Source organism: Carassius gibelio, chromosome B4 (assembly GCF_023724105.1).
Source record: "Carassius gibelio isolate Cgi1373 ecotype wild population from Czech Republic chromosome B4, carGib1.2-hapl.c, whole genome shotgun sequence".
NCBI classification, from domain to species: Eukaryota; Metazoa; Chordata; class Actinopteri; order Cypriniformes; family Cyprinidae; genus Carassius; species Carassius gibelio.
In genome coordinates, this window is record NC_068399.1 from 11,269,101 (window position 1) to 11,295,578 (window position 26,478).

At 38.6% G+C, this 26,478-nt stretch overlaps 1 protein-coding gene across 6 annotated transcripts in view; it reads right to left on the bottom strand.

Annotated features, from left to right (window-relative positions):
• brd1a (bromodomain containing 1a) overlaps positions 1-26,058 on the bottom strand; it is a 62,531-nt gene extending 36,473 nt beyond the window's left edge. The window contains exons 1-10 of one of the 6 annotated variants that reach the window (XM_052555262.1): positions 25,901-26,038; positions 25,701-25,812; positions 23,746-25,111; positions 23,472-23,628; positions 19,863-19,994; positions 19,638-19,766; positions 12,747-13,059; positions 11,044-11,286; positions 5,340-5,798; positions 3,976-4,084 (exon numbers count right to left, since the gene is read on the bottom strand). In XM_052555262.1, the coding sequence (XP_052411222.1) occupies positions 3,976-4,084; positions 5,340-5,798; positions 11,044-11,286; positions 12,747-13,059; positions 19,638-19,766; positions 19,863-19,994; positions 23,472-23,628; positions 23,746-25,094 (2,891 nt within the window). In that variant the 5' untranslated portion in view covers positions 25,095-25,111; positions 25,701-25,812; positions 25,901-26,038. Of the gene's footprint in view, positions 1-3,975; positions 4,085-5,339; positions 5,799-11,043; positions 11,287-12,746; positions 13,060-19,637; positions 19,767-19,862; positions 19,995-23,471; positions 23,629-23,745; positions 25,112-25,700 lie in introns of all 6 variants that reach the window. The other 5 variants (XM_052555263.1, XM_052555264.1, XM_052555261.1 and 2 more) reach the window with 5 other exon arrangements.
• Positions 26,059-26,478: the final 420 nt, after the last annotated feature.

A 26,478-nucleotide genomic window follows, 5' to 3' on the forward strand; every position in this document is an offset into this window, starting at 1 on the left:
TTTTCTTACCTTTCTGGACATGGACAGTATACCATGCACACAGTTTCAATGGAGGGACTGAGAGCTCTCGGACTAAATCTAAAATATCTTAAACTGTGTCCCGAAGATGAATGGAGGTCTTACGGGCTTGGAACGGCATGAGGGTAATGACATAATTTAAATTTTTCAGTGAACTAACCCTTTCAGTCTTAATACTTAAGTATTTGGCACTGTGATGAACATTATAGCAAATACATAAATCTGAATGGCTATTTCGATTTATTTAAATATGTTTTAGAAATTAGTGCAGCTGCTGTATTTATGGGGTTTCCAGGGTAAGGACATTTTCTGCAGTTTAGCGCCATCTGCTGTCAGAGAGTGAAAGTTCTTTCATTCAGCGTGTCTGTCATGTGTTCTCCCATGTGTGCTTGTTTACATCAAAGCGCAATGGATCGCGAAATAAAGATAAATGGCACTGCTGCATGATTTGCGTAGTATATAAATAATTTAGTGTATTATATGTGTGTATGTATATGGGGCAGACATACAGTCTATGGTGGCAGGCTCTCTCCACCCTCACATCAAGTGCTTAGAATCTGGCCAGTAAGCGAGGCTTGGCTGTATCCCGCATCACGCGCCTTCTTGGTAGTGTGCGAAGAATAACTACATTCTTTCACAAGAGCACCAGGGCCACCGCCGCCCTGACCAACAAGCAAACCCAGTTAGAGCTGCCTCGGCATAAACTTATCACCGATATCCAAACCAAGTGGAATAGCACATATGACATGCTGGCGCGCTATCTGGAGCAACAAGCAGCTGTCTTAGCTGCGCTGAGCTGCCCGGGAATCCGAAGGAATGCGAGAGAAATTGACACTCTGCATAACAGTGATATATCAGATGTCGAGGACATAGTGAAACTGCTTAAGCCACTGAAGACAGCCACAACAGTTGTCTGTGATGAAAAAGAGCCCACTGTTTCACTGATAATCCCACTGAAGTTCATGATCGAGCAAAGCATGTCACCAGACGAAAATGACACACAGACCATCGCCAACATGAAAAGCGTCGTTCTACTCGACATCTTGGACCGGTACTCTGGGGACTGTAATGACATGCTGCAGGAGTGCACTGTGCCTGACCCATGATTCCGAAGCCTGTCCCATCTGAATGATGAACAACGCGAGTCCGTCTATGCCCGAATATGTGAAAAAGCTTCAGCACTTCATGAGCAGCGCAACCAGGTAGGCTAACTTTTATTGAAAAAATAAAATGAGGTGCCCTGCACGTGTGTGTAACTCTGTATGTGTAGGCCAGAGCACGAAAACTTATTTCTCATATTGTTTTTTTGTTTTTTTATTAGTCGATGAGAGAGAGAGAGAGAGTCTCTGTGTGCGTGTGTCTGTGAGAGAGGGAGGGAGTGAAGGATTGAAAGACAGAAATGTTTGAGCTAGTTTTATTTTATTTTTTTCAGACCAGTGACATAGATGAAAGAACCACTCTAGGGCCAGTGCTTCAACATCAGGGGAAGCAGCAGAGCAGGGCAGGGTCATGGTTGAGACAGCACAGGGAGCAGAGCAGAGCTAGGAAGAGCCAGTGGAAGGAGAAAGTCAGATGCAGGACGTGACACAGCCTCCCCCACCAAAAAAGACAGCGTTAGAAGATCTCCTTGGGAGCTCCTACACTACTGTTGTTGAGACAGTGCAGTCCAGCAGAGGGATTGAAATGGAGATACACTCCTACAGAAATGGGATTCCTATCCCACTGTACAGTAGTCCACTTGAGTGGTGGAAAGTTAATGCATATGCTTACCCCATACTTGCCCCCCTGGCCAAAGCCTACCTTTGCATTCCTGCTACGTCAGTGCCCAGTGAGCGTGTTTTTTCCACAGCAGGAGACATTGTGTCTGCTCAAAGATCACTGATTACACCAGAACATGTTGATATGTTAGTTTTTTTGAAGAAGAACCAGTCCTGAGATAACTTAACCTAGGATTAGAGCAGCACTAAGGGAGTGTTCTTGTTTGTGTTTGGCCAGTTAGGCCTTGTGTTTCCCTGTGTGCAGCTGAAACAAAAATAAATAAGTTGTTGTTATACAGTAATATTTTCTTCTTTTTTTTTCTTTTTTGATATCGTATCGTGATGTATCATATCGTGACCCTGGCATATCGAGGTGCATCGTATCGTGAGTTTAAGCATATTGTCCCATCCCTAATTTATATTTATATTTATATATATATATATATATATATATATATATATATATATATATATATATATACACATATATATATATATATAAACACATATATATATATATAAACACACACACTTATCCTCTATAATTTAATTCAATTCTAATTTGAAATAATATTGTCTGTTAACGGTTAATAATCGGTTAGGAAAAATAACCAAAATGAACATCCCTACACTTGTCAATAATTCAAATTTGCCAAAATTCAAATTCAATTCATTTTGTCATATTATAAGTGCCATACCCTTTAAGAGTGAGCACTCCCTCTTCTGAAGTGCATTGCAATCGGCACGAGTACACATATGAGCAGGTACCGTATTTTCCGGACTGTAAGTCGCACTTTTTTCATAGTTTGGCTGGTCCTGCAACTTATAGTCAGGTGCGATTTATTTATCAAAATTAACTTGACATGAACTGAGAGAAATGAACCAAGAGAAAACAATATACCGTATTTTTCAGACTAAAAGTCGCACCTGAGTATAAGTCGCATCAATCCAAAAATACGTCATGATGAGGAAAAAAACATATATAAGTCGCACTGGACTATAAGTCGCATTTATTTAGAACCAAGAGAAAACATTACCGTCAGCCACGAGAGGGCGCTCTATACTGCTCAGTGCTTCTGTAGTCTACACTGAAGACATAGAGCGCCCTCTTGCAGCTGTAGACGGTAATGTTTTTTCTTGGTTCTAAATAAATGCGACTTATAGTCCAGTGCGACTTATATGTTTTTTTCCTCATCATGACGTATTTTTGGACTGATGCGACTTATACTCAGGTGCGACTTATAGTCTGAAAAATACGGTATATTGTTTTCCGTTGCTCATTATGTTCTTATGGTTATAAAGGGTAAGGCTTTTGACAATATGAGGTGTATGAAAGACAGCTATCCTGGTTCACCATGATTACAGACTGTGAACAACTGTGAAATGCCAACTGCAAACCGACCCCACTAGTGAAGTGTGCAGTTGAAAGCGATCAATTCGTGGTTGATTTAGAAGTGAATGCCCACAGAAGATATTCTAAAGCACTGGAGATTTCAGTCAAATAAGGTATTCCCCCATGTCCTTTACTGTTATAAAATCCACTACGCTTGACGTTGTATTCTCACACACTAAATATAACATCTGCTTGCTGCTAATGCTACTGCTTTTACATGTACAAGACATGCTTAATATTTACTCCTCTCATGAATAACCACATTAGCTTTACAACTTATATTTTCTAGTTTAAATATGTAAATCTGATTAATGCAATAATGCACAAAAAATCAGAGTGAAGACCATTTACTTATCTAACTGTTAAGTTTTGGAAAATCTCTGAAAGCATGCTGCAAGAATCTCAAGTGAATGCTAGCAAGCCATATAAATGCAAGGCAGTAAGCTCATTGGCTGCATATCCGGCATGATCTACTATATATCCACTACATAAAAAATCCACTATAGCATTTTAGTGAGGATGTCAAAAGGTGTTAAATAAGGGTTTCATAGGCATATTTATTGCACATACTGAATAGCCCTAAAAACAAACAAAGAAAACCTGTATGTATTTATTTTTGGTAATCACAATAGCAATTAAAAATTCACAAAAATGATGCAGCTTTTTAGACATAATTTAATTAGTCTTCACATAATTGTAATATTCCATGCGAGAGATGAAATGCTGTTGAAAATAATTTTTGATGGAATACAGCATGTCACACGACTGTACATTGCATCCTTTCAAAAGTACTTGTCAACTACCCACCTGCTGCTGGAGGACATGCTGGATTCAGATGCGCACCTGTACCTAGCCTCCAACTGCCTGCTAGAATCCAATTCTTTCTCCGGCTCCAGATCAAAACCATTTGACAGCCCTGAAAGACACAAGGAAAAGAGAAAAAGAGAAATCATTCCCATTTAATCTAATGAAACTAATGTTGAAATTAATAAAGAAACTCACAAAGTGAAGTAGTTCAAGCAAGCAAAGAGACTTTAATAGCAGACAGGTTGTTTACATGACAAATCACACAGCACATGTCTACTACTGACATGCATGACTATTTTTTGACTGAGGAAATCACCATATATTACACTTTCCCATGATGCAATTCTAGTAACCTTATTCTAAAAAGCCTTAAATGCACTTTGACCTGTCAAAAAAAAAAGTCTATTTTTTTTAAAATAGCTAAAACAATTGTATATGCCAAAAATAATTAGTATTAAGAGTCATGCTCAGGCCCATGCCCGTGTCTATAGATATACTAAAACTGTTCAAGCATATAACAATGTTTAAACATTTAACATAGATAAATGAGCACTATATCCAATAGTTTGTGCAGAGAGTGGAAGCTATGCGTGCTTTTGCAGGACTTGGAGGTGCCAGAGATCACTTGTATGTTTTTTTGTGGATACGCTGTCATTTTTGCTCATAAGGTAAGAGTAATTCATAACTGTAAAAGGTCTAATTTTATTTTTGTTCATTCACAATATCAACAAAAAATGCTTTTATAAAATAAATAAAACAAACATAATTTGTAAGCTTTCTTCCACATGGTGTTGAATAGGAGCGCTTCACAAAAATGAACCAAAACTCAGCAAATACATGGCTCACAGACATGATAAATACATCTATAGAAAGCTTTAAATTAGTACTCAACGAAATAAAACATATTGAAAACAAAAATGCTTTTATTTTAATCATAATGCATATAAATGCTTTTATTAAAGGTGCATCTAACGAGGAGATGGCAAGCACTGCACAAGACCAAATAACTTGCGTTGTTTGTCATGGTAATCAAATCAAAACTCTTTCAAAATGCCAAAAAAAAAAAAAAAAAAAAATACCGTAAATATTTCAAAAGTACATTTTTGATTAGTAATATGCATTGCTAAGAACTTCATTTGGACAACTTTAAAGGCAATGCTCTCAGTATTTCGATTTTTAAAATAGTTATATATTGGCCAAATATTGTCCTATCCTAACAAATCATACATCCACGGAAAGATGATGTATAATTCACGATTTTGAAAAATTAACACTTAAGACTGGTTTTGTGGTCCAGGGTCACATATATAATCAATCATAGTGTATCTGTCTTGCATTTTTGTTTGTTTTCCTGCAGTTTCTACCTGTGTCCAGGCGTTTGATGAGGGGCTCGTCCTTAACACTTTCTCTACTGGTACTCCGTGGTCTCTTCCTAGTGTGAAGCAATGTCTCTAGGCGTGGTATGACGACTGCCAAGAATGTTTTTGTGCCTAGCTGAGAACTCCCCTTTGGAGTTTCATCCCCTCTCATGAGTTTATGAGGGCTTGTGCTTTTTGTTTTGCGGAAAAGCACAGACGTCCGTTGGTTTACTGGGCTTGATGGCTCGGCTAGAGTTGATGTAGCTAATACACTGACATCACTGTCCTCTAACTGTAGATGGGAGTGTCCATTGAGTGGCTTTGAAATTCCATCCTGGTGGTGCCAGTTTTTGTCGGGACCGGGTTCAATGGGTTTCAGTTTGGGTGGCTCAGAGTGACGTCCCGCATTGATGAAGGGTGGCACAGAAACAGATGGCTCAAGCTTAGGTGGGACAGATTTATCACCTGCCATGAAACAGGGAAATACCGTCAAATATTGTACGAAAAGCAGTGCGTCACAGATTAACTTCAGTGACAATAAACTAGATTTTTTACATTTTTCAGAAAAAACAAACTAAAGTTTTTGTTTTCTCAGAAAAATCAAATGGGTATTGTAGGTGGTTGGCAAGATAATGCCACCAAGTTGCTAGTGTGTGTTCACAGTGCAATGTCATGCAGTTGCTAAGAGAGGGTTAGACTGTTTCAATCCTGCTCCAGGAGGGCCACTATCATGCAAAGTTTAGTTTTAACCCTGATCACACTCATCTGCCTATAATTAACTAGTAATTCTGAAGATCATGTTAGCTTGTTCAAGTGTGTTTGGTTATGTTTTTTTTTGGGGGGGGGGGGGGGGCGGGGTGACCCATTTAGTCACTATAAAAAATATATATATATTTTTTTTAGTGATTATTATTAAATAAAAACATAAAAAATAACTAGTAATAATATTTAATAAAACATCTAATAAACATCTATCCTCATCCAACCTGAGCTCCTCTCTTCTTCTCCTTTTCCACTAGGCTCAGATTTTTAAAAGGTTTGCTCTACTTACCTTTTTCATTATATGTCTCAGTGCAAATCGCTTACCTAAAATAACAGTAGGGTTGCCCTTGACCAAGGATTTATTTTTCTGGTCGACAAGTAGTTGTTCATTTTACACATTAGTTGACTAATTATCACATGGAGTGATTGGAAATGAGCAACACCTGCTCGACCCACCGGTCTCAAGTCCCACGGAGGAGACATAACAGGAGCGGCGACAGTGAAGGACGAGAGAGGACCAGGCCTGGATTTTAGTTTGTGTTTTGATTTTTTTGATTTTTGATTTTGTTTGTCGGCCGTGAGGGGCTGCCGTGTTGTTTTGTCTTTATTTTGTTATTAAAGTCTTATTTGATTGTCCGCCGGTTCCCGCCTCCTTCCCATGAATATGAAGTTTTAATGCGTTACAGTGGTGCTGAAGCCTCGGAGAAGGAGGGACATGCTGCTGAAGATCCCTCGCCGTGGTGAACCCGCGGTGCCATCAAGGAGGGCGAGGAAGTGTGCCACCATGGACGCTCGAGGCGGTGGGCTGGAGTGAGTTGCCGGGGATGGGCGAACTCGCTGCTGGCCGCCCATGATGTAGTAGGGCGGCTGCCGTCCGTGAGGGAGCAGAGGAGTCGGTGCCGTTCGCCAGGGGTCCGGAGACTGCTGCCATCCATGATGGAATGGGGAGGAGCAGGGAACGGGTGACTCCTGCCGGCTGCCCAAAAAACGGCGGAGGAGTGTCGTGCCATCCGCCGAGGGCCGTCCAGTGTAGTGTTGCATGGTGCACCGATACTTCAAAAGTATCGCGATTCTCAGAAATTAAAAACGTCACGATTCCTAAATTTATTAGTATCGATACTTCAAAGAATGACTGCGTTCCAGATTTGTAAGAGAAGTATTTCATGTTGGTGTGTGCAATGCATGCTTCCAGTGCCTCCCTATGGACGTCTGTGTTTTTTCTCCACACGCAAGCAGCAAAAAAGCACTAAAGCGAGATGGCTGCATAAGTGGCTTTACTAAACTGAGTGCATAATCGCATTAAATAATTTAAGTTGTTCAGATGAACAAAGCACGAGGTTTTCTTGCATAATTAACATTTTAATTGTTTAGTCAGATAGTTCATTCTGTATATAATATTCATTATATAGTTATGTTCTGTATGCTAAATATGAAAACGAGCGTATCTGCACAGCACCTATAACTGCGCTTTGTATCTGCTGATTGCTGATCGAGATTTACATGCTTGGCTCACTGACCCTGTATACTCATTCATTTCATTCATTCAAACAAGATGTATCAGTTCATTCAACTCTTTCACGAATGAGAAGATCTCTCGATCTAGTTCAGTGAAGGACGGATTTGTTCACTACATTCAACAAATCACATGCTCCGTCACATCTTGAGTAACTCTTTGACAGGATGAAACAGTTCACAGAGCTGTTCATGAGCTGCGCATGCGCTGCTCATGCGCTGCTCATAGCGCCGAGCTCGTGCGCTGCTGTGGAGGGAGGAACTTCAGTGAACAAGAAATATGAGTCTAGTATCAACGTATCTTCTGTGATGTCCCCGATCCACGGGTCGGGGTGGGTAAAGAAATTTCACTTTATTTGTGGGCTGGAGCGGGCCAAATAATTTCATAAAAGCATGACCCGCGCATCACATCGATGATATTTGAGAGTCCCACAGGTCACCGTGAGCGGAATTTTACATCACTATTCACGATAGCCCAACGGATTGGAAAACACAATAGCCCCAGGAGGTGGGGGCTAACGATTTTGCGAGCCCTGCACCTCAGATCTATTTGTGAAACACTGGTTTCCACACTGGTTTCGTTAAACAAAATAAATGATTATTTTAAAACATTGACTCAAAAGAATCATGGGTTCACTAATCTGATCATGAACTTGTATTACTGAGTCAAAGATTAGCTATTATTGAACATCTCGAATGAATAAAGACTTCAAGTTCATCTGTAAAGCACATAAAGCTATTGTTTGAGTCTATTTCATGCATGATTCGCATGGATCTGCTAACTGAATGCAAAGAGTGAGTTCTAGAAGAATGTTTGTGTCTTTGAGCATGTATCGCTCACTTGGAGTCGCTAAATGAACAGCTGTTGTTCTTTTTTTTTTCAACGGAGGATCAGTTGCCCTATTGGTTAAAATCCCCAAACTGTTTACTTAAATATAAAATTAATAAATGACATAAAAAATAAAAACAGGGGTTTTTGCGTTATGATGTGGTGGGCTGCTGTGGGCCAGAAAGCCTGGGCAACATTTTGGTCCCAGTCCGCCGCTGAATAGCACACCCCTATCCAAAAAGCACAATCAGTTGTATTAATAATGTTATCCTGAGTGTGAAGTGTTACCAGAATTTGTTTTAATTAAGGTGAAAAATAAAAGTTTTGTGTTTAATGTGTTTGTGCTGATGTTGAAATGGATTTCAAAACATATGGTATCGAAAAAAGTATCGTTAGGAACAGGTATCGAAACTGAGGTATCAAAATTGGCACCGGATCAAAAGATTTTGAACAATACAAAGCCCTATGCACCGGTGCCTTCATCTGTCCTGCGGCAAGTGCTACTGTTCAGCTTCCACTCTCTGCACAGAAACTTAAACAGTGCACATTTCTCAAGGTTAACATCAGACTGAGTGGCCATGTAAGGCTGCTGCTACTTAAATTTTTCAGATAAGCCATATTTGTGGTGGACAAATGATAAGTAATCATTTGGATGGCCTGCCAGATGCACTGTATTACCATCAGAGGTGGGTAGAGTACCCAAAAACTTTACTCAAGTAAAAGTAATTCTAGAAATATTTACTCAAGTAAAAGTACTAGTCTTGAATAGTTACTTGAGTAAGAGTAAAAGAGTATTGGATAAAAAATCTACTCAAGTAGTTAGTTACTAGTTACTTTGGGTCATATATACGGAGCCTATTTTTATTTAGATGTATAGATAAAATGTATGTAATGTATGTGTGTATGTATAAATTTATATATTTCATCAGCCTTTACTCCAATTTATTAAATTTATTATAAAACCCTGTCTGTTTACTTAAGTAACAGATATATGTGTAATGCCATAACATATTTTAATACGACTGACTTCATATTAAAAGTGAATTTAACATTGAAAGTTAATGTGATATAAATATTGCTACTAATCTTTCATTGTTCAGAAAGAGAGCAAATAACATTTACATTATTAAAGAACATTTTCACTGACAGTCTAGAGTTCAGTCACTCTCATAAAATCCTATTAAAATCATTGAAACTGTTAACACTGTGAAATCAATATCTTAATTATAGATTCGTACACACATCTGCACTTTGTTGTTTCTGACGAGAGAATTTGCCAGAAAGAGGTATTCAGTCAGTGAGCGAGTGAAGGAAGCACCGGCATTTCAGCGATGAATCATCGGAACACCTCTGATTGGCCATTGCATTCAAAAGCTCAACAGAACCGTGTGTGATTGGTTATAATGCGCAGCGCTGTAAAAACGCACCTGTCTCTGGCTCAGCTCCAGCAAGCGATCACAGATCTGAATTTAGCAGCTGATGATATGACTTGCTGAACGTACTCGCACCGGTGTGATTGTATTAAAATTAATAAAATCTCAATCGGCTATTTTTTGTCTTTTGGAAGCTGCATTCAACTTGACTCCCCTCTGTTATAAGCCACACACGTACAACAAACTAATGTAACAGTGGTATCGTGTACTGTAATCGAATGTAGCCCAAGTTATTACCTGTTAAAAAGTAGACAGCACATGCGTTCATCTAATAAGGATCTCCATCGCAAGCAAACAATAGCCTTTTCAGATTTGCTTTCAATTCAGGGCAGTTCCATAGCCCCGTTTTCAACACTGCTGATATTCTTAAACGTTACAACTCTGAGTGAACCGCTTCAGACGCTCAGCGCGTGCGGCAGGGAACTGAACGACTCATTCAAACTGATTCATGAACCAATTCACTCGTTTGCCGTTTGATCAAGCCTTTGAACAGAATTGACTCAAAAGAATGAATCATTCGCGAATGGGCATCGCTCATTGCCCAGAGAAAAGTAGACAGCGCGTTTGGAATAAACTGAAGCATTTATAACATTTATTGCATTAAGATAAAGTAACGAGAGGAGCGTCGCCCACAGTAACGAAGTAAAAGTACAGATTTTCCCCCAATAAATTTACTCAAGTAAGGGTATAAAGTACCCATCTTTAAATATACTCCGAAAAGTATTAGTTACCCCGAAAAATTACTCAAGTAAATGTAACGAAGTAAATGTAACTAGTTACTACCCACCTCTGATAACCATAAACCAGCCGTTAAACTTCGTGACTTTGCCAATGTGGATTTTTCCATAAAATTCATACAATTTTGGTCAACCAAGCCTCTTCTAGTTGAACGAATAGTTGAATATAAGGAGGTTGCCCTAAATAACAGTGATGCTTACCTTAGCCAATACTAAAGACACAAACTGTGATTTTAATCAAGAAGTTTGCTTGTTTATAAAGTGTCTTTTGGGCATTTAAGCGCTTATTGGTCAGGGTAGCTTTACAGAGGCAGGAAGCGACAGGAGAGGGATAGGATCAGTATGACCATGAGATGGGACTTGAACTTGAGTCGCTTGTTATATCAAAGTGATACCTACAAGGATTTGAAAGATATTGCAACATTTTTCAAACAAACCTTTCTGAAGGATATGGCAGGATTCTTTTTCTGCAGCATTCTCCAGTTCAACAGCAGGAAAATACTTCTTCAAACTCAGCTCCATCCTCACATCACTAATGATTTTCTTAAGCAGCTTAAGTCGTCTGCTCCGTGATGGGCTGGATTTCATTGCTGTGATCAGATCCAACTTTTCCAATAGCTCCCTCAGCTGCTCTTCCAATGACATGTGCTCTCGATTGGCTGGAACCAATAAGCGGTCCACTGAAAGAGTAAAAAGGCAACAATTCTTGATTGATTTATTCAAATGTAGGGATGGGAAACGCAAAAACATGTGATCATTATGATCTGACATAACTCTTCAGATTTACTGATTCTTAGGTGAAAGTTAACGTGCCTTGCGTTTTTGACTCATACATTACACGTCACATCCTGATGTCAAGTGTCATTATTGGATCATTATTTTGCCTTGTCCAAATACCTTTTTATACAGTCTATGCCAGACTGTCCAAAGCGCAGTGCCCTGAACGCACGCTAAATCCACAATATCCCGAATACCTGGCTTAGCGTATCCTATTCTCAGCCTCAAACGTCATGCCCACGGACCACTGGCTAAATGTCTAATGCATATGAGACACAAAAGAAAACACTTCAGGAGTGTCGAAGTCGTCATCGGATTGGTTGAATTCCACAGGATTTCTGGGAGACATGTGTGTCACATTTTTTAACGTTCTGCCTGTAAACAAAGATGCCGTGGTGCCAAACCCTCTCACGAGAGAAGAAAGTCACAGTTTTTACAACGGTGACGACGAGTGCTTATCAGGGTCAAATAAACGCTGGGTTCTCAAAAGTATGTGGAATATTTAAAGTTCGCAGCACAGAATCTTTCAAATATGTCCGAGAGTTTTACCGCTGGTCTGTTAAAGTGGCGACATTTCCACTTCCGGAACGTGATAACGAACTAAACGAAATGTGATTAGTTGTCTGACATGTCGGTCAAACGGCTTCATGGGTGGGTCTTAGCCAATGAAAGCTGCCATGAATTCCAGCCCTTCAGCCATCAGTTTAAAGTCTGGCTATGCGAGACTAAGTGTATTCCATCATGCATCATGTTTTGGAAATAAATCGCTAGACTTTTTGCTAAGATAGCGAGAGGTCACGGAAACCTTTCCAATGTAAGTTAAATTTGATTAATAACACTTGGGCCAAATACAGGAAATATGTTATAGAAGTAGTCAAGTGAAAAGACTGCAAGTGTGAGTATTTGGACAAGGATCTTTACGGGTTGTGTGTGAACACAAGCACAGATTCCAGGAAATTGCTGAGTGTGAATGAACCAAAATCTAACAATCCAAGAACAATTGCCGGGAAACATTACCTGTGTATTATCTGGAATCTTAGTGTGAAAGGGGCTTTAGTTTCAAGGAAGCACTAATCTAAGAACTATGTCGCATGGTGACATTTGACAAGAAATGTCACTGGATAGACAAAAAGACATGCTTGAATAATTACATTTGTTTAGCTATATTTTCAAGAACACATGAAAGGAAAAACAGTAGATATGCATGTGATTTTCATTTTGTTTTACATGTACACATATCCAATGATCTCATACTAGCACAGGGGGTGCTTTGAGGTTAGTTTGCTTTATGTCCACAAGGAATTACCTTTTACAAATCATACCAATCAAAAGACCATTGAGACTACAGATTTTGTGTATTTACCATCTTCCCAGGAGAAAGGTGCAGATTGCTCGATCTTAGGTGGTTCAAGCAGGTGCATGCCAGTTTCAAAATCAAAGCCAATTCTCAGAACATCTCGGTGAGTTTTCCTTAGCACAGCTCCACCCTGGTCTCTTAATCTAACAGCTGCTCTGTAGAAGAATGTATCCTTGCCATTGTACTTCATGCAGTTTTCAATAATGAGATTGAAGTCAGCTTCAAATTCATCCAGATTCTTGTAGCCTTGTGCATCAATGTGTTTCCTCATGGTGGAAAAATCCATAGGGTGCAAGATGTGGTCCATATAGTCAGGCACCTGTGAGGAACACACAAAAAATTAGGAAATTCTGATCAGTAGAGCTGAAACAACGAATCGATTTAATCGATTAAAATCGATTATTAAAATAGTTGTCAACTAATTTAGTAATCGATTCGTCGCTAAATAAATTTTATTTGCCATAAGCGGCTCATTTCGTGCATATTTCAAATCTGCGGTGACCAAAGTGTGGCAGTAATGAGCCACCGGAGGTTTTACTCAGCCAGTACAGCAGGTGAAGTAGCGAATAGCCAATAGCTGGCCTCGTTTTATGTCACGTGCTTCCCGAACAGCGTCTCTGCAGCATTCAGCGGGAAGTGGGAGTACTTTACTTTGAGCCTTCAAAGTGAAGAGTAACCTGTAAACTCTGCACTACTGAACTGTTTAAGGGGCCGTTCACATATCGTGTCTTTTGCGTGCTCAAGTTCGTTATTTCCTATGTAGGCGCGCAGTATGCACTCTCATAATGGAAGCGACGCGGTCGCGACACGCACGCGGTGCGATGCGCCCGTTTTTCCAGGCGCGTCCACACCGCATCCATTTATCCTTTGCTGAAATTTCCGGGTCTTCATGGAGAGAGCACGTCATGGTTGCTTAGCAAAGGCAGACGCCTCAGGGGCGCTTCTGCCCGAGCGCTTTGGAAAGAAGGAGAAAGCGGCGCGACTAGCGTTTTCCACGCGTTTTTAGGTGCGATATGTGAACGGCCCCTAAGAATTTTATTTGTGCAGATTCTCCAGTACAAGGTTGTTTGCAAATGTTTAGTCGTAAAAGCTGATAACATTGCTTTTAACAGTTAACATTTAAAGCTTTACAAACATGTTATGTTATCAGTTTGTCGTTTACCAGTTCATAATTCAGACTTGCAGCCTAATTATGACTGAATGAGAGAGGTAAATGTTTGAGTATATTTAAAATGCACTTCTGTTCTAAGTATTCACTGCTCTTTTTCACACAGCAGGTTTTTTGTGTGTGTCCCAATTTGTTTTTTCTGGACAACCTTCTGTTGGATTTTACTTTAAATTGTGAGTTCCATTCAGGTTTCATGCCATTGGCACTTTTTTTCGAAGGATTGTTTACAATTGGTTAAAATCTCTTAAAAATCTATGCTGAATGATAAAGACCCTTTATTAATAATTTACTTGGGGAAAAAATGGAAAAAACTAAAATATAAGTACATAAACCGATTAATCGTAAAAATAATCGACAGATTAATCGATTATCAAAATAATCGTTAGTTGCAGCCCTACTGATCAGTGACAGAGACTCTGAAGCCTCTAAAAAAAAAATAATAATAATTAAAAACTTGTTGTATTTTGAAAAACCTTTGAAGTCCTATATCAATAATGACATAATTGTGACAAACGCAGTAAGATTTTTTTATGTGCTTTAAAAATCCAGAAATCATTCAAATATGCTTGATTTATTATAAGTGGTGGGCCGTGTTGCCGCAGTGGATAAGACATATGCCTTTGGTGTGAGAGACCCGGGTTCAAATCCACTGTGAGACACCAATGTGTCCCTGAGCAAGACACTTAACCCCTAGTTGCTCCAGAGGCGTGCGGCCTCTGACATATATAGCCATTGTAAGTCGCTTTGAATAAAAGCCTCAGCTAAATGAATAAATGTAAATGTAAACGTATAAGTGTTCGAAACAGTCGTGCAGTTTTTTGTGATACTTTCTTTCAGGATTCTTTGATGTATAAGAGTTAAGTTCAAAAGAAAAAAAAAGTTCTTTTAAAAAAAAATCTCACTTATTAAACTTTTTAATGGTAGTGTATATTGTGCACCCTGTTTTAGAGCCCGACCGATATGGATTTTTGGGGGCCGATGCCGATGCCGATATTAACTCGAAAAGAGCCGATTTATAAGCCGATATTTTGATTTTGAAAATAAACTGGATATTAGACCCATTTCCTATATACTGCACTTACACAACATTCAATAGCAAAATATCTGCCTGTTCTATGTATGTGGGCTGTATAAACCATTTTCCAGAAGAGATTATGTAAAAAAAAAAAAAAGCCTTAGATTATAGTCTCAATGACTAAACAATTGCACATCAAAAGTATATATTTTTTAATGGTCAAAAAAACAGTCTGATTTTAAACATTTAACACTTTTACTTTCTTCCAGTTGAAGCTGGTTTTAACAGTCTGTGTGTGTTCTGTAAATAAATTATAATACTAAAGTATTTGCAGAAGTAGTCCGACACTTTGCTGCTACAGCATTCACCTTTTTCAGCCATCTGTAGGGCAGAAAGAGACAGAGAAAGAATAAGCATGTGTATTAATAATATGACCATGTATCATTACTCGTGTCATCATTAGAATTAGAATGATAATAAACAGGGATCTCCTACATAGGCAAAAATGAGAAATATATATATTTTTTATTTGTCAACCAATAGGTATTACCTATTACCTACTTCTATTTAACAATATTACAACATTTTCCTGTTATGTCTTTAAAGCTGCTTTGAAACAATCTGTAAAAAATAAAAATAAATAAAATAAAAAAAGCGCTTGTTCAGCTCACATTTATTTACATGTCCCCTCTGGTTAATCATTTCTGACGCACCTACTCGAAGTTGAATGGTTAACGTTAGTGTCATGAACACACCGCTGTCAATTTTGAGAAGAACCACCTTCAATCACGTTAATAGCAAGCATTTAAGGGGCCTGCTAAAAAGGAAGCTATATTAGCGTTAGAATAACATAAGGCTGTAAATATCGAATATTTTAGTAATCGAGTCTATGATAGGCTTTTGTACATTCTGCTGAACAACAGCCTTTAACTGGACTTTTATTTTGACGGGTTGGCGTACATTTACAGTTCTGTGTGTGTGATGTGATGCTGCTTTTACTTAAATCAAACGGTCAAATGCTCATGAAGTGACTGTCAGAGCAGTTCTGGAGATGTTGTTCATGTGTTCACGTGCTTATTTCATACCTGTCAAGTTTTGAATTTGAAAATAAGGGAAATTTTCCGGCGCCCACCGCAAGCAGTCCCACCACCCCAACAAAGCTCCAGTATCCCTTACATTTTAAGGCAGGTGTTATAGCCCAAATTAAAACACAAAAGGGTATATATGAAGAGCATTTATTTAAAGGCTTATTTGCATATTTTCTGTTAATTTAACATTGCTTGTCTTTACATTTACATTTTATTTTCATTCCACACATTCTTTTCATTTCATATTGCTTTTCTTTTACAGTTTTTCTTTTTATTTCACATAACTTTTCTTTTACTCTTTTAGTGAGTTGTTGTACAAATTTGTTGCAGACTTTGCATTCTTTAAAAAAGTAAATTCGCTGTCCCATTTATCCTGGTATTTACACATGGGTTTTGGTTCTTTGGCAGGTGTGCCTTCACTCTCTATCGTAGCATCCATCATCCGTCTCGGTTTTTTCTTTTGTTGTTGTTGTTTTTCCCGCGTTATAACTCATGTCACCTGACCTCACACACCCCTCGCGACAGGCTACTTACAGGTGGCAGTTATCGCGAGACTAGTGACAGAGCTCAGATTGGGAATGTTTTTATTATTATTATTTTATTAATAACGCAGGTTAAAATAAAAAAAAAAAAAAAATACGGGAGATTTACGGGAAAATACTAATACGGGAGGACGGCGGGAAAGAAGGGTAAAATACGTGACTTTCCCGGCCAAAACGGGATACTTGACAGGTATGGCTTATTTAGTGAGACAGCGGACGCTGAATTCACCGCGAGCTTAATGCGCGCTTACGTGTGTTTAATGAATGAAGAGGCGCTTCTGCACCATTCATTAACAGAGACACGCAGAACATGCGGGATTCATATTTAAACAGACTATTCCGTCTTAATACTTACAGATATTCGTCAATATCGTGATTTGATGTAAGTGCAATGACCTATTTTTAATGAATTCATTCAATAACATAACAGCTGTTGTTTTTTCGAGGCACGCTGTACATAACTTCTAGTCATTGCCCCCCTGCCACAGTTACCCGGTCATTATGTGGGAAACACTGCAGATATATTTAGAATAAGTTAAACGATAACGTTATAGTTTGACATCTTATTAACGTTCGCACTCTTCCACTGATAAACATGGTATTAGCTCCGTGGCTAATCTAATATATAGATTCTAATATAGCAATGCATTAGTGGCTGTAAGTGATGTTACAGAATATTTATAAGTGATAATGATAGGACCGTTAGCTAGAACTACCACATCATTGTATATACAGTGTATGAACTAAATCATTTCACATGAAGAACGACAGACTCACCGTCAAAACAGAAAAAAAATCTCTGTGGCTGGCTTGGCTGATCGCTTTCTTCGCTAGTGGATTTCTGGCGCTGTTGTCAACTCTGGAGCTGCAGAGCTCCCTCTGGTGGGTAAACTATGCAACACTCATAACATGAGTAAAGCATGAGACTCCGTTTCTCATGTTCCATCAGCCGTTATAAACGCCGATGCCGATTTAAATGCAATAAGCTCATATCGGCCGATAATATCGGCCGGCCGATATATCGGTCGGGCTCTACCCTGTTTGTTTTAAAAAATCTATAAGCAAACCTTTTCCAAAGTGTTCTTGATCTACGTTGTGACACTGGATGTTTAAATTATAATCTTTTGCAAATTATAAATGCAATGAGTTTGCTTCTTTCTTTTCTGAGAAGATCATAAATATCAGGAAGGCGATTAGCACATCCTCAAGTAATGCAGAGGTCAGACAGATTCGGCCAAAATATCAAAAATATACTATGTCTATTTTTTAAACAATTGATAGCAACATTCTGGAAGACATAGTGCAGCAACTAAAATTGTCAACCTGTTGTCTTGACGCACTTCCCACATCTTTCTTCAGAAGTGTGATTGACTGCTTTAAAGCAGATCTCTCAGAAGTGGTGAATGCCTCACTTCTTTCTAGGACATTTCCAAACTCCCTAAAAACTGCAGTTGTAAAGCCCCTCCTGAAAAAGACCAATCTTGATAACACAATTTTGAGCAATTTTAGACCAATATCTAATCTTCCTTTTATAGGCAAAATTATAGAAAAGGTAGTTTTTAAATCAGCTGAAAAAATCCTTAAACTCAAATGGATACCTAGACAATTTTCAATCTGGTTTCCGACCGCATCACAGCACAGAGACAGCACTCATTAAGATAATAAATTATATTTGCTTAAATTGTGACTCTGGCAAAATATCGGTGCTGGTATTGCTAGATCTCAGTGCTGCGTTTGACACTGTCGATCATAACATACTACTAGAGAGACTGGAAAACTTGGTCGGGCTTTCTGGGATGGTACTCAAATGGTTCAGATCATACTTAGAAGGGAGAGGCTATTATGTGAGTATAGGAGAGCATAAGTCTAAGTGGACGTCCATGACATGCGGAGTCCCACAAGGGTCAATTCTTGCACCGCTCTTGTTTAGCCTGTATATGCTTCCACTAAGTCAAATAATGAGAAAGAACCAAATTGCCTACCACAGCTATGCTGATGATACCCAGATTTACCTAGCCTTATCTCCAAATGACTACAGCCCCTTTGACTCCCTCTGCCAATGCATTGATGAAATTAATAGTTGGATGTGCCAGAACTTTCTTCAGTTAAACAAGGAAAAAACTGAAGTCATTGCATTTGGAAACAAAGATGAAGTGTTCAAGGTGAATGCATACCTTGACTCTAGGGGTCAAACAACTAAAAATCAGGTCAGGAATCTTGGTGTGATTCTGGAGACAGACCTTAGTTTCAGTAGTCATGTCAAAGCAGTAACTAAATCAGCATACTATCATTTAAAAAACATTGCAAGAATTAGATGTTTTGTTTCCAGTCAAGACTTGGAGAAACTTGTTCATGCCTTTATCACCAGCAGGGTGGACTATTGTAATGGGCTCCTCACTGGCCTTCCAGAATGCTGCTGCCAGGATTCTGACTATAACCAGAAAATCTGAGCATATCACACCAGTCCTCAGGTCCTTACACTGGCTTCCAGTTACATTTAGGATTGATTTTAAAGTACTTTTACTCGTATATAAGTCACTAAATGACCTAAGACCGAAATATATTGCAGATATGTTCACTGAATATAAACCTAACAGAGCACTCAGATCACTTGGATCAAGTCAGTTAGAAATACCAAGGGTTCACACAAAACAAGGGGAGTCTGCCTTTAGTTACTATGCCGCCCACAGTTGGAATCAGCTTCCAGAAGAGATCAGATGTGCTAAAACACTAGTCACATTTAAATCTAGACTCAAAACGCATCTTTTTAGCTGTGCATTTATTGAATGAGCACTGTGCAATGTCCGAACTGATTGCACTATATTTTCTCTGTTTTATTTTATTTTTTTATGTAAAATCATTTTCTAACTGTTTTTAAATGTTTTAATCATTTTAAAAGTTTTAAAATTGCTTGTTTTATTTTACTTTATTTTATGTAAAGCACTTTGAATTACCATTGTGTACGAAATGTGCTATATAAATAAACTTGCCTTTCCTTGCCTTTATGCTTAAAGACACTGTGCATACAAAAATACCTTATGCCATTTATTTTTTCAATCAAAATTCAGGAAAATGCAGACCAACCTCTGTAATGCTAACAGGCTCTGCAAAAATGTGTGCTTGGTCTTTCTCCTGTAACTGATCCAGCACAGTCCTCAGAAGGACTGTCAGAGGAGTGAGTTGGACCTCCATTAATGTCTGCTGAAGCATAATCTGCAACACAACCACAAATATGCAAACAATTAACATTAGCAAATGTTACTGTTACAAAAACCTCTCTTAATTTAAAGCAGCATATTGTTCTCATACCTCTTCTTTCTTGAGTTTCTCTCTCTTCCTTATCAACTCTAGCAGGAGTCTTGCTCGCTCAAGGTCATGTCTCAACCATTGCCACTTCTTCAGCTGCTCCTTCAATGCTTCAGTTTGCTCTTCTGTCTGTTTCTGTCATTACAATGTTTTCAAATTCAAGAAAACTATGTTATTAAAATGTAAAAGCATGCATTGTCATGTGTAAGTGCCGCCTGAAGAAATATTTAACCTAAAAAAAAATGAGTATTTGCTGAAAATGTACTCCCCCTCAGACCATCCGAGATATAGATGACTTGGTTTGGTAGGAAATTGAGAAGTATGTCACTTGCTTACCAGTGGATCCTCTGTAGTACATGGGTGCCATCAGAATGAGAGCCCAAGTGATGTTTTTCCAAATATGTTTAAATGAAGAACTACCTGGCCTGAAGGTGAGTACATTTTTAGCAAATTTTCATTTCTGTGTGAATTATTCTTACAATGCTGCATAAGGATATACAGGCAAACAAAAATCTGATATAATTTTGTGTATGTGTGTGTGTGTGTATATATATATATATATAGAATTTTTTTAGTGGGAACAGGGCACTATAGTTCATTTATGTAAGTGAGGATAGCAAAATAACGTGAACTCATTATACCCCAAAAAAAACTCTTTATAGAGTGGACTACCAGTAAAACTGATAAAACTGATAAAAATGTGGAACCAAACATTATTCAGACCATTGACTAGAGATGTCCCGATACCCTTTTTCTCTTCCCGATACCTGGGCTCAGGGTATCGGCTGATACAGAGTACTGATCCGATACCTGGGTGTGTATCTGTATACTGTAAAACTTCAAATAATAGCCGAGTCCCAAATAGACGCCTGTCTCTTTTAAACGCCTGGTGTGACGACAGGTTTGGGTAAATAAAGGCCGGTCTCAAATAGAGGCCTGGTCTGTTTTTTTTAGTAGTGGGTTGTAGGCTATTTGATCTTCTCAAACCCGTCAGATCGTCTGTTCTATGTTTTGATTAGATTTCATGTGACAGACACAAAAACAGTTCATGAACGACTCACTATGATAACATAATAAAGAGGTTAACGAACTTTCTTTTAGTCTTCAGTTTTCTTAATTCTCTCAATACCTCCATGGAGACAAAAATAAATAAGTATGATTTGACATTTTAAGCTGAGAGTTTTCAAATTTGCCGAACAAAACTCAGGAGAAGCAGCGACATTTCTCGGTTGATACAAAGAGAGCTGGATACGGAGCGGCTGAAAAATTCCTTTAAGGTATGCTTGCGCGTGTGTGTTCGAGGGAGAAAGAGGAGGTAATATATTTCATTAACTTCGGGGTGTTATCCTTAGGTATGTGGCCTGACAGTAGCTTCTGATAGAGGTGAGGATCACCTTATCCATTGTTTCAAAGAGGGAGAGCCGTGCGCATCTGGGCGAGAGCTGTGTTTAGTGCAAGCAAGGCAGGCAGAATTAGCGGAGGCTGGAGAGGGAGAAGTGGAGGAGAGCGACGTGGAGGAGGAATTCGCCAATGAACTTGTAATTGAGGATCGCAGGGATGATGATAGTGATGAATAGAGTAATTTTCTATCACACGATTGCAGTTGTTTTACAGGGTAGCCTTCATTCTTTCTTGTTGATATGTTTTGGGCAACAAGTTCATATGCTCGATAGATTTTAGCGGTAATATTGTTCTGACCCTTGCTGTCACATCGTTTCATTTTTTTATGCTGCCAATAATATTAGACATTTCTTACACTAAATTATTTGTTAAACACATTCGTTTAGGGGTAAGTTAACTTGTATTGTTCCTCCCATCGCGGTCACATAGTTTCGTTTTTTATTATTTATTTTTTTAAGCTGCCAATAGCCAAAGACATTTCTTACATTAAATTATCTGTTAAACACATTCAAATTAATTATAAATAAAACGTAATATAATGTGGTAACCTCCTACTGTCATGCTTGAACATCTCAACACTAAATTAAAGGCCCGTCTCTTATAGACGCCTGTCTCAAATACAAGCCGGTGCAGTTCGGCGATTTGGGTAAATAGAAGCCCGGGCTATTATTTGAAGTTTTACGGTATACAGCTGTATATACTACTAGCCCTGTGTAAATTGCTAGAATTATTTTATGCTGTGCTTCAGACTTATCCCTTAATAAAACATGAACAAATACATGGTGAACTACTGTATTTATTACAGTATTCTTATTATCTGACATGAATTTGACAGTAATATTATTTATTTTCTTAAGCGAAAAAGAACTTCAAATGCAGCCAAAAATCGAACACTGCAAAACTAAAAAGGGTATTTTAGTTTTACAATATAACTGTATAAAAAACTGCATCAAATAAGTCTAGGAATATAAAAAAAATTATATATTATTCAGATAATCTCTTTACAACAAAACAAGTAAAAAACAAGCAACCGTCTAGACATAATTATTATTATTAATAGAGACGTATTATTATTACTAAATAGAGACATAGCTAAATCTACTGTAGGCTACAACAGTAGCTTAATATATTGTCAATTTACTCATGTTAAACCAAACATTTATTTTGATGGGTTGCCATGAAGATCTTTGAGTGTCTGTGTGTATGATATGATAGTTTTCTCAAATGAAACTGTAAATTCTCATGAAGTGACTGTTTATGCTTTTGTGTCCTCATATAGTGACACACGGCAGAGACTACAAAACCACGAGCTCTCGCACATCTGCGCCCGTCACCCACAGAGATGGTAATATTTCAATAGGAGTAATATTTCAATAGTATTTTGCAGTTTAATATTCACAGGCACTAATATATATTCGGCTAAAGTCTGGAGCCCTGCGCTTGAACGCAGCTGCGGGAACCGAATATACTCGGGAGTCAGTAACTTACTACAGGTACTACAGAGACGCTGGTATCATCACAATTTAAAATTTTCAGCACCGACTTGGTAGTGAAGTGGCAGTACTTCTGAAATAATCCTAAACAGCGGACATACTGCTAACCATCTATAATATAGAAGCGGCTTCACTGTCTGTTGGCAGTTTAGAACGCGATGAGCGATCTAGTCATATATAGATCAGTGCTGCTAACGTGCTTTCATTTCTTCTTCGAAGAAGAACCGTGCAGCGGTTAGGCAAAGCTAGTGTTCATAACTAAGTCTTGAAAATGGTATCGGGTCGGTATATGGGTTCGTATACTCGCCGATTCCAGAATTTGTTGTGGTATCGGTGATATTTCGATACTAGTATCAGAATCGGAACAACTCTACCATTGACCTGACCACATTTTGCTGAAGTGTTGTTTCTTTAATTGCTAGTGCCCCCTTTTTACACCACAGACGGAACAAAATTAAGCTCTGCTTGGTAATTGGTTGACCTTAATTGGTAGTATCTAATTGAGTAATTAAATTTAAAGGCTGAATAATTTTTGGGTGATTGTAATCCATTACATACCTTTCTATGTAATTGATTACAATTTGACATTATCAAGATTTGTTTTGACAAAGTTTAACTCTGAGTTCTTGTCATATTTTATTGCCATTTTCTAAACTATAGCAAATAAACTGTGAGAAAGTTTGAAGGTGTCTGAATAAATTTTGGTTTGACTACTTACCGGCTGTGTGTTTTTCTGGAAATGTAGGCTAGCTTGGAGGCGTCTGTTGAGTGGCACTCCATTCCTTGAAAGTCTTTTAAGCATCCAATACTTCAATACAAGTTCGCCAAATGCCTTCTTCTTCTGTAAAGAAACTTGATTGAGGATTGTGTTTAACCTGTAGGAGAATATAACAGTATACAATGAAATGAAAAGTCTTGATTATTTGCACTGAAATGGCTTAAAAGAGTCCAATATCTCACCAGCTTTTGTCAAATCAAAGATTCGTACAAACCTTTCAGGTGAAAAACTGGGTACAGATGCATTTGGAACTGGGCCTACAAATTCCACCTTGTTGTCTTTAAGTCTCTTCTGTTTTTTTAATCTTGTCCTACTGTTCTTTTTGTCCACTGACTGACAAAGTCTGTCATTTGTCTTAGTTTCATTATAAATTGTAAGCGGTCTTTTAACGGAGCCATTTGGGGTGTGGGCCCCACAGTAGGCTGTCTTTTTCACAGAAAAAGTGGGTACATCTGAGTCAGTCAACTCTTTAATAGGCTCCATCTTCATAAAGAGACCAGCCTTCTGTGCACAGCTGACATGAAACGCAGTGTAGCAGTTCGCTTTGTGGCACTGGATACAAGCCCCAACACCTTTTTCTTTACAGAGGTAGCAGGTAAGCTTCCATCGAGCTGGCGGAATATTTGAAACACCATCAATAGGCTCAATGAAGACCATGTTGGAAAACCCAACCTCGGGAACCCATAATGCACAAACAACATGACCCCATTGGTCATCTTCTGTCTTTTTGACCGCTCCTCCCTTGTTAGGGCAGAGGATGCAGTTAGCAGGTTGTGTTGGGGACTGCAGACAATGTCGGCAAAGCCACTGTCCCTCTGGAATATATGGAACACCATAACAATCCTGGTGAACAGCTAGATTGCACATATCGCAGAACAGGATGGCATTGCTGTCCATGCAATCTCCATCCATGCATATGCAGCAAACAGCATCTTCATCAATTAAGAACTGTAGATTCTGTTGGCCCTGACTCTCTAAAAATGATTCTTTTTCAAAACGGTCAAGAAGGAACTCAAAGGAATTAGGGCAAACAGGGTTAAGACCTTCATTCTTTCTTTTCTTATTGACCAGCTCAAGCCAGGCATAGTCCTCTTCGTCCATATCATATTCCACCTCCTCATTCAGCTCTTCTGAAGTTTTCTCCTCAAATTTGTAGTATGTAGAAGGTCTGCGTGGGATTGCGGGGAGACTGTAATCCACTGTGCGGAATTTGGGCTCGGGAAGAGTTCTGCCTTGCACTAAAGCATTCTGTGGGGTAACAGCAGTGCTCTTTTTATGCTGGTTGTTTCTGAGGTTTGCAGAATGTACCAGGACCTGCTGGTGTTTTTCAGCATTCTCCTTATTGCTGGTACACTCCACAAATTCCTGTGCAATGGGATCCTCATCCGTGATGATGTAGAGCTTGTCAAAGATGCTGAACCGGTGCATCCGGCCATTAACTTCTAGTTCAACCATCGTCTGGGCCTGGGCGTAAGTCAGTGTCTTACGGTTTGAGAAAAGTTTGATAGGGGAAGGTAGGCGCTGAGGGGAGAATACTTTGTGAGGCAGATATTTTCTTTTCATTGAGGATTCTTACAAAGCTGAAAATAAAACATAACCAGTGTTATTTATAATACAACAGTGCATTTTTATTATATGTTGATTCATTCCACAAAAATTAAACCATGCTGTTTTACATGACTGAATCTAAATAATCCATATCACAATGGATAAAGATATTCAAAAATTAATGTTACCATGGTAAAATGATGCAATGTATGTTGCTTTGGTATTGATGTATACAACGGCACTAAAAGCCCAGAGTATTTCTACTTCAACTACAGTTTTACCAAGGTATTATTAGGTTACTACGTGATAGCATGGATTACTATAGCAGCGTAGGCGCAAATAGGTCGCATTTTCGGGATGAAACAGGAGAGATCAGAGACACCATTCGGACGTACAATTCAAAACATTTTAACCATTTAACGTGTATCAAAAACATTCAAATCGAAACAGTTTTTCTACATCACATCAGAGTTTTAGGGTTCGCCTATCCCCTAAAATACTGCCCATGTAACGTTAGGCAGTTTGCGATGTTTTCAAATCTTTTCTCTTTATATTCCCAGGCATTATAAAAAAGGTGCAAATCGCAAAACAATGACGTTATTTTATTATCGATCATTTTACCTCTGATCTGCTGAATAAAGAAAGGAGCAGCTTTCTGGCGAGGTGGCCTGCAGTTATTCCGTACACAATGTTCTCATCCAAGGACCACCGATTTAAATCTGCATGAATAAATCTGGAATGCTGCAAACGCTTAACCACAGCGGACGACAGGACTACAATTATGAACTAATAATCAGTACAAAAAAGCTTGGTTTGATTACCATTCAAACACAGGGTCGTTTCCTTTCCGGCAAGGAACGGCGATATGATTATTTGCCTGCAACCAACAACAATGCGGATGGTTCACTACGAATAGACGTCGCATCCGCAACGCACAGCGTCATGACGTACCCAGCTCGCTTCTTTTTCCTCTTCTTCTTTGATGTTTAACGGCGGTTGGCATCCAACTTCAATGGTCAATTACCGCCACCTACTGTGAACCGGAGCTAGACAAAAGAGATAAACTATAACTAAAATGGAGACTTCCAACTCTCTTCCCCCACCCTTTAAATAAATAATAAATATTTCCAAAATTGTGTTCTATATTCTCTTTGCTATCCCTGTGTTACCCAGCTCGCTATACTGTCTATATGGCTCATAGGGTCTTCTTTTTCTTCTTCTTAAGGTTTTATTGGCTGTTGACAAGCAACAAAATGTTGTATTACCGCCACCAACTGGTATGGAGTGTGGATCAAGATGACATTTTATATCCTCTCAAACAAATTATTTATTCTAAGATACTGAAAAATAAAACTATAACATTTATTTCCAGATTTATTTTGTAAAATATCCCCTAAAA